The sequence below is a fragment of the Lithobates pipiens genome, unplaced genomic scaffold (assembly GCF_037356315.1).
Source record: "Lithobates pipiens isolate NorthernLeopardFrog02 unplaced genomic scaffold, aLitPip1_a1.2 Scaffold_18, whole genome shotgun sequence".
NCBI classification, from domain to species: Eukaryota; Metazoa; Chordata; class Amphibia; order Anura; family Ranidae; genus Lithobates; species Lithobates pipiens.
Window position 1 is genome coordinate 595952519 of NW_027507758.1, and position 15226 is coordinate 595967744.

General features: G+C 44.0%; 1 protein-coding gene across 2 annotated transcripts in view; it reads left to right on the top strand.

Annotated features, from left to right (window-relative positions):
* LOC143989178 (alpha-1,4-N-acetylglucosaminyltransferase-like) overlaps positions 1-15226 on the top strand; it is a 75713-nt gene that overhangs the window by 51402 nt on the left and 9085 nt on the right. For both annotated transcript variants that reach the window (XM_077489216.1, XM_077489217.1), the window contains exon 3: positions 12040-12670. In XM_077489216.1, the coding sequence (XP_077345342.1) occupies positions 12040-12627 (588 nt within the window). In that variant the 3' untranslated portion in view covers positions 12628-12670. The remainder of the gene's footprint in view (positions 1-12039; positions 12671-15226) is intronic.

The window sequence follows — 15226 nt, forward strand, 5'->3', positions numbered from 1 at the left end:
TTTAACAAGGGGGCACCCAGATCCCGGCCCCGCCACCCTATGTGAATGAGTATTGGGTACATTGTACCCCTACTCATTCACCTAAAAAAAAGTGTCAAAAATAAAACAGAGTACACAGGTTTTTAAATGAATTTATTAAGGCAGCTCCGGCGTTGCTTCCGATTTCTTCTCCCCTCTCTGAGTCTTCTCCGCTGATGTCTTCTAGCCTTCTCTGGTTTTTCTTCCTCTGTCTGCTGTCTTCTGCCTCTGGCTGGTCTTCTCTGTTGTCTTCTCGCTCTTTTGCCGGGTCTTCTCCACTGTCTTCTCCCTCTGTTCTTCTTCCGATGTTGACTCAATGCACTCTCCCGCTCCCCATCCCCCTTCCTGACCTATAATAAAATAGAATAGAAAATAAAGGAATAGAATAGAAAAAGATATAATAGAAAATAATAGAATATAATAAAAAAAGAATAGAATAACATAGAAATAATAGATTACAATAGGAAGATGGTTATATTCTTTCTAGCCTATCCTATTGTTTTGTTCTATACTATTTTGTTATTTTCTGTTCTATTCTAATCTATTCTTTTCTATTATATTCAAATTAGAATTGATTATTTTAGAATTTTGGGAAATCGTTATATTCTTTCTATTCTATTTTATTTTTTATTTTTATTAAAATTGTATTAAGTTTAACATTATACAAAATATTCATACTTTACTCATAATCTCATTCATAAAATACCAATTCCGGTCTTTCTATTTTATTCTTTTTCGAATTGTATTCTTTTTATTATATTCTTTTCTATTCAAATTTCAGAAGATGGTTGTATTCTTTCTATTTTATTCTATTTTTTTTCTGTTCTATTCTATTTGTTTCTATTCTATTATGTCTATTATGTTCTTTTATTTTCTATTCTATTTTGTTCTGTTTTATTCTATTATATTCCATTCTTTTATTTCCTGTTATATTTTATGTTATATTCTTTTCTATTCTATTTGTTTTCTATTCTATTCCTTTATCTTCTTTTCTATTCTCTTTGGACATTGGAAAACAAATTGAAAAGTGTTTCAATTTGAAAAATTTTTGAACATTTCTTGAATTTGGAAACTTTTTCAAATTAGAAAAATATTCGAATTAGGAAAATTTGAATCAATTTGAACACAAATAAACAAAACAAAGTCAACGGATTAAATGGATTAAATGAATTTAACAAAACAAAGTTATGAAAATAATGAATCAAAACGAGACAAAACTAAACATTTTTTTTTTTTCATTTTGCACATATCTACAAATTTTGAGAAGGTGCCAATCATTGTGTGGAATGTGTCAGATTTGACTTTTTGTGTCTCTACATTTTTGGGTCATACCAATACAAACAAAATAAATAAACATGAGAATGCCTAAACATTTGTAATTGCAACAATTTTCTGGGCAAGATAATAATTTTGGCCATAACTGTATATATATACATACAGTATCTCAAAAAAATTGAGGACACCCCTCACATTTTTGTAAATATTTTATTCTATCTTTTCATGTGACAACACTGAAGAAATGACACTTTGCTACAATGTAAAGTAGTGTACAGCTTGTATAACAGTGTAATTTTGCTGCCCCGTAAAAAATAACCCAACACTCAGCAATTAATGTCTAAACTGTTGGCAACAAATGTGAATACACTCCTAAGTGAAAATGTCCAAATTGGACCCAAAGTGTCAATATTTTGTGTGGCCACCATTATTTTCCAGCACTGCCTTAACCCTCTTGGGCATGGAGTTCACCAGAACTTCACAGGTTGCCACTGAAGTCCTTTTCCACTCCATGACGACATCATGGAGCTGGTGGATGTTAGAGACCTTGTGCTCCGCCACCATCCATTTGAGAATGCCCCACATATACTCAAAAGGGGTTTAGGTCTGGAGACATGCTTGGCCATTCCATCACCTTTACCGTCAGTTTCTTTAGTAAGGCAGTGGTTTATTCTCATGACCCAGTAAGTCAGTGGATCGTCAGGTGGAAAGCTCTCCATCTCTGTTTTGGCCCCGAGGTAATCGTTCACCGTGTGTTCACCATCCTTGTGGCCTCCTGAAATGGTTACAAGTACTGGCACAGGTACTCGCTGACGGCCCTGTGCACCTGCTGCAGCATTGACAAAGTTACACTTGGTGGGCATGTCACAAATCAGGCGGTTTACAGGCAGGTGGAATTCCCGCTGAATTTCAGCCAACCGAGCACTGACTGTGTATGACCACCTGAAATGGCTACATACTCTTCTGGTCTGCTTTAGTACATCTTGAAACCGTGGGTACGTACTTAGGAAACCTGCACCACCAAACTGAGGACATTTGCCAGGCATGGCACATGTGTCAACTTTCCCTGTCTAAGGGCAGACAGGAGGTTTGAGCCATTATAGGACACCATTCCTGGCTCCAGCTGGCGTGGTGTGATCCACCTCTGGACCTGTCCCTGCAGAGCTGCAAGAATCTCTGCTCTGGTGTGGTTCCTGTCCCCTAAACACACCAGCTGAAGCACTGTATGGCACCTTTTAGCCTGACTCTGGGAATAGCCCTTTGAACACTTAGGGGGCACCTGATGTTCATAGCACATTTCTGCAGAGGAGGGCATGGAGGTGGCGGAGGATGAGGATGGGGTAGAGCTCCCAAGTCTGACATCCTCGCCACCAGTTGCATGGAGATGTGGGAGCAGGGCAGGACTTAGGGTGGTGGGGGCCCCTGGGCTGGAATCACTTTCGGCCCTTCCTTCTATACATTATCGGATTTATCAGCGTATAACGAGCACCGGTGTATAACATGCACCCGAAGTTTAGGAGGAGATTTTAAGGAAAAAAAACTTACATTTAAATGCCCATCAATGCACCCTTATCAGTGTCCATCTGCAGCCTTGCCCATCCATCTGCAGCCTTGTTCAGTGTCATTTGCAGCCTTGTCATTGCAGTCTTGAAGTTTAAAAATGGCGCCGCTGAGATACAAAGTCCTGTGTATCTCGGCAGCTCTCGGGTCCTGACTAGGGATGAGCTTCGAGTCGAACTCATGTTCCACTCGAACATTGCCTGTTCGCCTGTTCAGCGAACAGTGAACAATTTTGGCTGTTCGCGGCAAATTTGAAAAGCCAGAACACCCTGTACAAGTCTATGGGAGAAATCGAAAGCGCTAATTTTAAAGGCTAATATGCAAGTTACTGTTCTAAAAAGTGTTTGGGGACCTGGGTCCTGCCCCAGGGGACATGGATCAATGCAAATAAAAGTTTTAAAAACGCCTGTTTTTTCAGAAACAGTGATTTTAATAATGAATAAAGTGAAACAATAAAAGTGTAATATTCCTTTAAATTTCGTACCTGGGGGGTGTCTATAGTATGCCTGTGAAGGGGCGCACGTTTCCCGTGCTTAGAACTGTTCCTGCACAAAGTGTCATTTTTGCAGGAAAAAAAGTCTTTTAAAATCACTCGTGGCTACAATGAAGTGTCGGCTCCCATAATACAGAGAACACTCAATGAGGTTCTCTGTATTACGGGAGCTGACAATTCATTCATTGATAAAAAAAAAAAAAGCGTGGGGTTCCCCTAAATTCAATTACCAGGCCCTACAGGTCTGGTATGGATATTAAGGGGAACCCCGCGTCAAATAAAAAAAAAATTGCCGTGGGGGTCCCCCTAAAAATCCATACCAGACCCTTTATCCAAGCACGCAACCTGGCAGGCCTCAGGAAAAGAGGGAGGGACGACGAGAGAGCGCCACCCCTCCTGAACCGTACCAGGCCACATGCCCTCAACATTGGGAGGATGCTTTGTGGGTCTGTGACCCCTCAAAGCACCATGTCCCCATGTTGATGGGGACAAGGGCGTCATCCCCACAACCCTGGCCGGTGGTTGTGGGGGTCCGCGGGGGGCTTATCAGAATCTGGAAGCCCCCTTTAACAAGGGGACCCCCAGATCCCGCCCCCCCTGTTTGAAATGGTAAGGGGGTACAAAAGTACCCCTACCATTTCACAAAGAAAGTGTAAAAAATGGTTAAATAAGAAAAAAAACATTTTTTTGAAAAATTCCTTTATTAAAAATAAAAAAAAGATTCCAGCGGTGGTAATCCACTCTTGCTATCCAGCGATGGATGATCATCTCTCTGGGGTCCAGCGATGGCTGATCTGATCCAGCGATGGGTGATTTTCAGTCCAGCGCAGTTCATCCATGCATCCATCTTCTGTCTCCACTGTCGGAGACACTGCGGGATCCCAGTGCTTGACGTTTCTTATATTAGGAGGGCGGGGCCACCTGTCACCCGCTGGACCCCGGAGAGATGATCATCCGTCACTGGATAGCAAGAGTGGATTACCACCGCTGCAATCTTTTTTTTTTTTTTTTTTTTTTTAATAAAGGAATTTTTCAAAAGTGTGTTTGTCTTATTTAACCATTTTTTACACTTTCTTTGTGAAATGGTAGGGGTACTTTTGTACCCTCTTACCATTTAAAACAGGGGGGGCCAGGATCTGGGGATCCCCTTGTTAAAGGGGGCTTCCAGATTCTGATAAGCCCCCAGCCTGCAGACCCCCACAACCACCGGCCAGGGTTGTGGGGATGGGGCAGTTGTCCCCATCAACATGGGGACTTGGTGCTTTGAGGGGTCACAGACCCCCAAAGCATCCTCCCAATGTTGAGGGCACGTGGCCTGGTACGGTTCAGGAGGGGGGGGCGCTCTCTCGTCGCCCCCCCTCTTTTTTCCTGTGGCCTGCCAGGTTGCGTGTCCGGATAAAGGATCTGGTATGGATATTTAGGGGGAACCCCACATCAATTTTTTTTTATTTGACCGGGGTTCCCCTTAATATCCATACCAGACCTGAAGGGCCTGGTAATTGAATTTAGGGGAACCCCACGCTTTTATTTTTTTTATCAATGAATGAATTGTCGACTCCCGTATAGCCGTGAGTGATTTTAAAAGACTTTTTTTCCTGTAGAAATTACACTTTGTGCAGGGACAGTTCTAAGCATGGGAAACATGCGCCCCTTCACAGGCATACTATAGACGCCCCCCAGGTATGAAATTTATAGGAATATTACACTTTTATTGTTTCACTTTAATCATTATTAAAATCACTGCTCCTGAAAAAAAACTGCAGTTTTTAAAACTTTTTTTTACATTCACCCATGTCCCCTGGGGCAGGACCCAGGTCTCCAAACACTTTTTAGGACAGTAACTTGCATATTAGCCTTTAAAATGAGCACTTTAGATTTTGAACGTAGACTATAATAGGAATCTAAAGTTCACACGAAGTTTAGGTCTGTTCGCAGGTTCTGGTGCGAACCGAACAGGGGGGTGTTTGGCTCATCCTTAGTCCTGACGAGTGTACTCGGCTTGGCTCACGGTCACGCCAAGTCCCTGTGTTATGTCCATCATAGGGCGGGACCGGGCGTGACTGTGAGCGAAGCCGAGTGGAGTACACTCGGCTATGTATCTCGGTGGGGCCCGCTATTTGGCGGGGCCCATGGGCTTGAGCCCAGTCAAGCCCAATGGTAAGTCCTGCCCTGACCACTGGAGACAACTTGGCAATACGCTGTGGTTTGGGGAACATGAATGCCAATTTTTCTACCTCTGTTCTCCCCTCTCTCTAGGCCCATGTTCCTGTCATCCTCAACCTCAGAACCAACATTTGCATCCAGTAATGGCTGGGCATCATCAAGGAACATGTGGCTGACGCTGTGGTCAAATAACTCAGCTGACTCCTCAATGGCTGATGTTGGGGCTATGGCAGGAATAGATGTGTACAAGGAGGCTGGTTTATCCACCCTGGCAACTGCAGGGGACTCCACACTTGTCTCTGCTTGCATGACAGAGGATGAGGAGGATGGGGAAGGTTTAGTAAGCCAGTCCACCACCTCCTCTGCATGCTGTGGGCAAACTCACTAAACAGAGGAAATGATGCCCTGCCTGAGGACTGACCACCACGTCCACCTTTGCCTGTGGACACATTTGTTGCTGGCCCCTTACAGTGGCAAGGGAATGTCTGCCTCTCCTTGTTGTCCTCCCAGACATTATTGGGAGGGAGGGGGCGGTGTTTTTAAGCAAATGTAAAGAAGAAGTTAAAATCTGTACGTAGATGCACTTTAATCAATTTAAAGGGGTGTTTGGTGCACTTTAATTTGAGTACTCACACTACACAGACACACTCCATGGATACACTATAGCAGGGATGTCCAAACTTTTTTCAAAGAGGGCCAGATTTGATGAACTGAAAATGCACGAGGGCCAACCATTTTTCCTGACATTCTTTGAACCATTAAAATTCGGTCTAAGTGTGTTCGTCCAAGCACTAATACACGGCCCAACAAGAATTCTCTTGCCTTTGTGGCTGTGTGTGGTGAAGAGATGAACTCAAGTGTATTATTTGGATACAGCGTATTTATTGGCATATAACACGCACCTTCACTTTAAGAGGGAAGCTTCAGGAAAAAAAAAAATTTAAAATTTAAAATAAAGAACTGTGAAGAAAAATAAGGGTCAGTGCCCATCTGCAGACCCACAATTGCCAGGAACGCAGCACCCACCATTGCCAGGAATGTACTCACCATTGCCAGGAATGCAGCCCCACCATTGCTAGAAATTCACTCACCATTGCCAGGAATGCACCCACCATTGCTAGAAATTCACTCACCATTGCCAGGAATGCAGCCGGGAATGCAGCCCCACCATTGCCGGGAATGCAGCCCCACCATTGCCGGGAATGCAGCCCCACCATTGCCGGGAATGCAGCCCCACCATTGCCGGGAATGCAGCCCCACCATTGCCGGGAATGCAGCCCCACCATTGCCGGGAATGCAGCCCCATCATTGCCGGGAATGCAGCCCCACCATTGCCAGGAATGCAGCCACTATTGCCAGGAATGCAGCCCCACCATTGCCGGGAATGCACCCACTATTGCTAGGAATGCAGCCCCACCATTGCCGGGAATGCAGCCCCACCATTGCCGGGAATGCAGCCCCACCATTGCCGGGAATGCAGCCCCACCATTGCCGGGAATGCAGCCCCACCATTGCCGGGAATGCAGCCCCACCATTGCCGGGAATACAGCCCCACCATTGCCGGGAATGCACCCACTATTGCCAGGAATGCAACCCCACCATTGCTGGGAATGCGCCCACTATTGCTAGGAATGCAGCCCCATCATTGCCAGGAATGCAGCCACCATTGCCAGAAATGCAGCCACCATTGCCAGAAATGCACCCACCATTGCCAGGAATGCACCCACCATTGCCAGGAATGCAGCCCCACCATTGCCGGGAATGCAGCCCCACCATTGCCAGGAATGCAGCCCCACTATTGCCAGGAATGCACCCACTATTGCCAGGAATGCACCCACTATTGCCAGGAATGCACCCACTATTGCCAGGAATGCAGCCCCACCATTGCCAGGAATGCACCCACTATTGCTAGGAATGCAGCCCCACCATTGCCAGGAATTCACCCACCATTGCTAGGAATGCAGCCACCAGTGCCAGGAATTCACTCACCATTGCCAGGAATGCAGCCTCACAATTGCAGTTGCCAGGAATGCAGCCACCATTGCCATCAGTGCAGCCATGGAGGGCAGGACGAGCGCCAAAGACATCCTACAGGAGAATTTCCTGTTTACACAACGGCCCCTTTAAGAGAAAGTCAGACCTCCTCTGATGGACAGAACAGTCGCCCAATGACAGAGATGGGACTTCCTATTACAACTGCCGTGTAAACAGGAAATTATCCTCCTGTGTGCACGGCATTAGTCCTGCCTCCTCCCTCCAAGGCAGCCGGACTATATATCTTTTGTGACCCCGGCGCTGGGAGATCGCCGGGGGCCACAAAAGATGTATATGTTTAAATAACCAGGCGGGCCGTTCAAAACCGGACTGCGGGCCGTGATTGGCCCGCGGGCCGGACTTTGGACATGCCTGCACTATAGTATACTGCAATATAATGTGGCAAACATACAGTGATGCACAGAATTATATGGCGTTAAACTGGCAGTAAAGCACACAGAAGTAAACGGCGTTAAACTGGCAGTAACACAAGGTTGAATGAAAAAAACTGACAGCTCCGGGTCGGAGCCACTGTACTAACAATCCAACATTAGTACAGTGATCTTCCCTGCTGTGCTATTGTGTTCTGGCAGGAGGATGGACCCCCCATTGGCTGAGAATGCTGATCCAGAGCCGGTTGGCTGCTGGTTGGTTTTCCAACATGCTCGTCCAACAGAAGCTAACCGAACAGCCAGCTTCTGTCGGACTGGCTGCCATACACATAGGCTGAATGTCGGACTTTTTTTATTGAACCGTCCGATGTCGCCTGACATTCGGCTTTTGTGTACTAGCATTATGAACCCAAGAGCCAGATAAATTCATTTTTGCTTAAAGTAGAAGTCCAGCCTAATAATTAGAAAGCTTAAAACCCCTTCTAAACCCTATTCTATCTACCTTGTGAAAAAAATATGTGTATACTGTACATACCTATTCTGAGAGAGATCTGGTCCAGTTATGTGATCTCCCCAATGGCAGGCATCCGTAAAAAGGAAGAGATTGCTGACAACACCTGCAGAGCCTGGACAATGATGTCACCCATAGGATTAGAATGGGGCATCCATTGTCGGCTGTACCTCCTCTACACTGAAACCACTGCTGACAGCCAATTTTGTGACCTATTTGGATCACTCTCAGAATAGGTAAGTATACACATCTTCCTTTCATAGGGTAGATAGAATAGAAGGTTTAGAATGGAGGTAGGAGGAGATTTAAGCTTAGTTATAAATAGGCTGGACACTTTAAGTGGCTGTGGCAAGCTTTGCTGTATTCAGCCATTATTTTGATTTTATAAGGGGCAGTTCTTTTTTCACACATGCCTAGATGACATTGTCCATTATGTAAATAATACCACATTAATTACCTCCTACACGCCGTATAGTAAAATGATAGCGGGTTTGATCCCCTCTCATTCTGGGGCAATGCCACATGATGTTGTCACAGTGTCATTGCTCTCACGCACCCACGGGGTGCATATCACACCGAGAGCAATCACGCCATGTTCCTAGGACACAGCATGGCCCCCAATCTGAGTAAAGGGCAGAAGTCTCTGCTATTTAACTATGTGATCAGCTGTGTGCATGTAAACAGGGAAGTGCAATTATCTGCTCTCCTTGCTTCACACTCTGTCAGTGCAAGGTGAGGAGAGCCAATCAGTGGCATCTCTTTGCAGCAGAGTGTGTAGAGGTAAATTTAGGGCACTGATAATCAGTGCCCTGGTTATCAATGTAGCCCCAGCAGTGCCACCAATCATGGCCATTAGTACCACCAATCAGTGGCCATAATTTCCACCAATCAGTGGCCAGCAATGCCACTAATCAGTGCTCATCAGTGATGCCAGTCAGTGCTATCTATAAGTGCCCATCAGTGTCACCCATCAGCGCCCATCAATGCCACCTATCTGTGCTGCCTATCATTGCCCACAAGTGCCGCCTATCAGTGCCAATCAGTGCCCATCAGTGCCACCTATCAGTGCCCATAAGTGCAGCATATTAGTGCCTCTTTATCAGTGCCCTTTCAGTACCCATAAGTGCCACCTCATCAGTGTCCATTAGTACAGCCTATCAGTGCCCATCAGTGCAGCCTCATCAGCGCACATCAGTGAAGGATAAAAATTGCTTGTTTACAAAATTTACGGACAGAAACAAAGAAAAACATTTATTTACCAAGCCTTTTTTAATTTTTTATGGAAACATTTAAAAACCTAGCAGTGATTAGATACCACCAAAATAAAGCTCTATTTCTGGGAAGAAAATGTGAAAAATTTAATTTGGGTACAGTGTTGCATGACAGCGCAATTGTCATTCAAAGTGTGACAGCGCTGAAAGCTGAAAATTGGCCTGGGAAGGAAGGGGGTGAAATTGTCCATATTGAAACGGTTCAATAAGTTATATTTTTCATTTATATATTCATTTTCTACTACCGGTTGAAACATGCAAGAAAAATTCAAAAATATTCAATAACTGGGAAAATCAGACTTGGGGCAAATACTTTTACAAGCAATGTATATTAAACAGCTCAGCCAAGCCAAAACAATTCCCTTTTTATGATTAGTTCTGTATGTGTTTTTAAAGCGGAGTTCCACCCAAAAAGGTAGGCTCCGCTTGTTTGTCTCCTCCACCCCTCTGCTGCAACATTTGGCACCTTTCGGGGGAGGGAGGAGGGGGGAGCGGGTACCTGGTCTTGACTGGTATCCACTCTCACTTCTGGCTGAGCCGGCTGCTGCAAACTCAGATGGAATTTTGTCCCTCTTCCTTCCCCTGCTGCCAGTCCATTCACAAAGCACACCGCGCTTTGCACATGTGCAGTAGGGAGCTGGTGGAGGCAGCACCCAGAGAGCCAATTGAAAAATCAGCTCAGATGAAGACACCACTGGTATCGTGGACAGGTAAGTATTCTTATATTAAAAGTCAGCAGCTAAAGCTCTGCGATTAAGGCTTTATTCATACTATAGCATACACATTGGTGTTTTCCTGCACAAGTGTTCCATGCACCACCATGCAGGGAATTTAATTGATGCCAATTAGGATGCAGCAGCTGCATGGACACAGACACTGCTCCCAATTTGACAGCTATGTTGGTGTGTGAAGGTGCTTGTTCCTGAAGTATACATACAAAAGTCAAATTGGGAGAAGTGGCTGTGTCTGTACTGACATGAATGGGACTGCCTGCACAAGGAGGAATATAACATCTGTGCATCCCTCACAAGGGTGTATTCTGTAATACGTCCATGTGAACAAGGCATTGATGTGGAACTCTTCGTAAGCAGACAAATATACAGATGCAGCACATCATACATGGCTACTGTTTTACCCGTTAAGAAAATTATTTGGCTAGCCATTCTTGTGATATACGTACAGGGGAATCCAACAAGTTACCATAGAAAAGGCATGCACTATTGGACATAGTGCCAGACCAAAGGATAAAAGAGTCCAAATTTGTTTACTGGTTTGCACTGAAAAAACAGCCAATGCATTTCGGGGATCAGAACCCCACCCCCCATCAGGGCTTCAGTTAAAATAAGAACCTTGAATGGACACAAATAGAGCTGAATCTTTGTAGGGAAGCTAATTGGTGGATTAGGGGAGTTAAGATGAGTATAAACATACTGAAATGGACAGTGAAGGAACATCTGCAGAATGCTCTCTTTCTTTTAATGAGGTTCCTTCTCAGTTTAATCACATGTAGCACACCTGATTGGTTATTAGTTATGCCACTCCCTCCCCCTTTAGCTTAAGCTCTACTGTACAGGGTATTATAAGAATAAGAGGCAGATAAAAGGTCAAATACATTTAAGAGTGAATGCAGAGCAGAAGACAGAAGGTGGAAAGGCCGCACAACCGGAGGTTCTCTATGACTAAGTCCAATGGGTGGAGCGAAACATGTCAGAGGAGTGCACTCAGGAGGAGCTTAGGCTAAAGCCATATATTCACCTTTCTGTATAGTGGCAGGGTTCTGGTGTGCAGCATTTCCACCTTCTGTCTTCTGATTGGCTTCTACTAGCCTGCATGAGCTTGTTTGAACTCCAACATCCGTTTTGTACTTTGGACTGCAGGGAAAGGTGTTGTAGTGCTTGGGTTGTCACTACAAGTGCATTTATCTGTTTGGAAATAGCTCAACATTAAAGGGTAGTTGTTTCCTATATGGAAGGATGAGCGCTACATGTTGTAGCCTGAGCTTGAGGTCTACAGCCACTGACCGTGCATTCCAAATAGGTGACTATGAGTTGAGCCTTGGTGAAGCAGACAAGAGCTCTTGTTTGCTTTATAATGGCTCATAAAGCATAATGATTAGCATGAGGCTGGAGCATACAGAGATTACCTTACTGGGGCACACAGGTACTTCCTTCTATCTAGTTTTACAGCCCGGAGCTGATACATGTTGAGTTTTTTTTGTAAGTTACCCTTTAAATTGTTAATTAACAAGCTAAGACATATTTAAAATTTTCAAAAATTTTCTTATGTTATGATCTAATGAAATGTTCTTTTCTTGACTACCAGGTAAACCCTAAAAAAGAAATCTACTGGATCCATGTTAGCTCAGATGCCTGTAGGTTTGCCATGATGTGGAAATATGGAGGAATTTATATGGATACTGATGTCATCTCACTTCGTCGAATACCCCAGGACCATTTTCTAGCAGCTGAATCTTTTATAGTTACTAGCAGCAGTGTTTTTGGCCTCTCATCACATTACCAGTTGGCGTGGCAGTTTATGGAGAACTTTGTTGAGAATTACAGGGGAGAAAAATGGGGACACCAAGGGCCGGGGGTTTTCACTCGTGTTGTGAAGAAATTGTGTGGCATGCCGGTATTTACCTCTACGGATGATGTCATGTGTGCAAACATCAGTTATTTTCATATTCAACGTTTCTACCCTATCCTGCATCCAGAATGGAAAAAGTACTTTGAAGTCTGGGAGAATTTGCCAACTTTTAATGATTCCTATGCCTTACATCTTTGGAATTTCAAAAATAGAGAAGGTATATCAATGGTACCTGGAAGCAACACATTGGTGGAACATCTCTACCAGAAGCAGTGTCCTACCACCTATGACTATATCTTAAGAAAGGAGAAAATTCATCTGTAACAAGGCTTGTTGGGCTTATAAAAACAGATTATGTGATTCATGTGTAAGTACACACTGGTATTTTAAATGCATTGAGGAAGACAACTTTGGAAGACAACTGAGGCATAGGGTGTCATTTACTATAGCGCCACGCTCTAATTAGTGATAATTACTGCTAATTAGCCCTCAAATTACCATGATCATAGTAATTAATTCCCAAACGAAATTGACAATCGCGCTGGGGAAAAAAATACTCCCAAAATCAAATTTACAATAGCTCCCAGACAACAGATAGCACCCAACCCCTTACTCTTGTTAGGACCTTAAGAATTGCACATGGAAATCAAGTTTAGAGCATGATATGATTGCCTAAATGATACTGAAATATGTGGTTTATTGTTTAAAGATAATCTGCTTTTAAAGTGTGTGAAAAAGTGATTTCTACACTGAAATATCTTTAAAAGTCTGAGAAGAGATACATTCCCCATCTCTTTACAACTAGGTGCCAAAACAACTGAGCATGCTCAGACATGCAAACTACTCTCATTTTAACTCCCATAGCTTTTTTACAGGGAGTTATAGTAAACTCCAAAATAAGCGCTGGATTAAAAAAGCATTTTTGGGAGTGACAATGAGAGTTATGTAGCCCAATGCAAGCTTCAGCCATTGATTCTAATGGTACAATTGTAACTTCTCCAAATAATACTTTTCATGTTGAGATGAATGTATCTTTCTCTCAAAGAAATTGTCCTTGCAACAATGTTGCTTCTTCATCATCTATTTTGTTTTTTAATAATGCTAGAAGGCTGGGGACTGGATGATCCCCTGGACCCAATATGTAGAATATGAAGCACCTCTACAGATACAGACATAGCACTATCTAATCTGGAGGCAGGATATACACACCTAGACAGAGGCTCCCCAACCATCACCCTGTTAAATACCCTATGGTCACATGTTAAATGTTTACTACAGGTACACATTTTTTTAACGCTCACTCCTATCTGGGGGAATGCTAATTATAGCGAACTTCGCAAACTTAGGGGCTTTGGCACCTGGAGAGAGAAGGGTATTCAATACCTTCCACAATTGTACAGCGGACATGTGTTGAAGTCCTTTATGGAAATACAGGTGGAGTTTGGCATATCACGCAACGATTTTTTTCAAATATCTACAACTGTGACATGCGTTACAATTGCAATCTCGGCTTATGCCACTCCGACTGACTGACCATGCCATTGTGCAATTGATCCTAATGGAGAGGGAAAAAAACACAACACACAAGGGTTAAAATAGTTTATTGCACAGCTCCAGGGGTCTTCTTCCGTCTTCGGGGGTCTTCTCGCCGGACTCCTCCGCTATCTTCTGCTAGCTCTTTTACTAGCGGAGGAGCTAGCCCTCTTCGCCGCCACCCTCTTCTTCCGACTTCGGAGGTCTTGTCCCCCTCTTCAGTTCTTCTTCCACGCGCCTTCTTCTAGCTCTTTTACAAGTGGTGGCCCGGTCTTCTGTCGCCGCTGTCGCCATCATCTGTTCTTCTCTTCTCTTCTGGAGATGTTGCCTCGTCGCTGTCTCCGGTCACTATGACAGGACACGCGGTGTGCAGTGACTTATATAGGGACATCACCGGATGATGTCCCTGCCCATTATGATGTCACAGTCCCAGTATTCTCGCTGGCCTCGGCTACCTGGAGCCATGCTCAAAATGAGCGGACTTTTCTCCAGGCGGGAAAAGTCTGTTCATTTCAAAAGTACGGCGGACTGGCACACACACAGCCGTACTGTCTGCCGAAATGCGAGTCCGGTGGACAGATTGATGTGCAAAACTCCAATCTTAGTCCGCCGGACTTTTAGGTAAAAAAAGTCCGCCGGAGTCTACACACGGGCGGATTGTCCGGCGGACTTGAGTCCATCTGACCTTTCCACCGGGTTGTTAGATCGTGTGTACGCGGCATCACTTTCATTTGTTGCTATCCATCTCACAAAATTATTTACCCAAACTCAAACAGGTGTCTTTACAAACCACAAACAATACCATTGGTGTTGCAAATTTAAAATGAGTCACAATTGTGTGTGTTTTTTATTATTTCCAAATGATCCTAATTTGAGCCCCAAAAATTTGATGTGTACCAACATCAGAAAAAATCTAATTCCCAAAAATCAGAGAGTAACATCACTATTCTACATCCACACACCAAGAACCACCAAATATCACAAAATAAATCAAGAGGAATAACTCCTGACTAATGTAATTCCACCACCTATATGTCCAAAGAAATGCAGTATATGTGTATTTATGCATACAAGGGCTCCACATGTAGCAGCACAGTGGCTCACAGGTAGGCACTTCTGCTTAGCAGTGCTGGGGTTCTGGGTTTGAATCCCAAACATGCCACTTAATGTAGGGAGACTGTCTGTTCTTCCTATGTTGCTAAACATAACTCTTGACTCAGGTCCTTACAAAAAGTATGTCTAAATGTAGTATTTATGTGTAGGAGGGTTGCACCATTGCAAATTGTGTCATATATTTTCCATGGGTAAGGACGCTAATCAGCTTTAACATTTCCACACCAGCCCTAAATTGCAGCCTCTTATCAAGTCAAAACCCACAAAATGAAAGCTG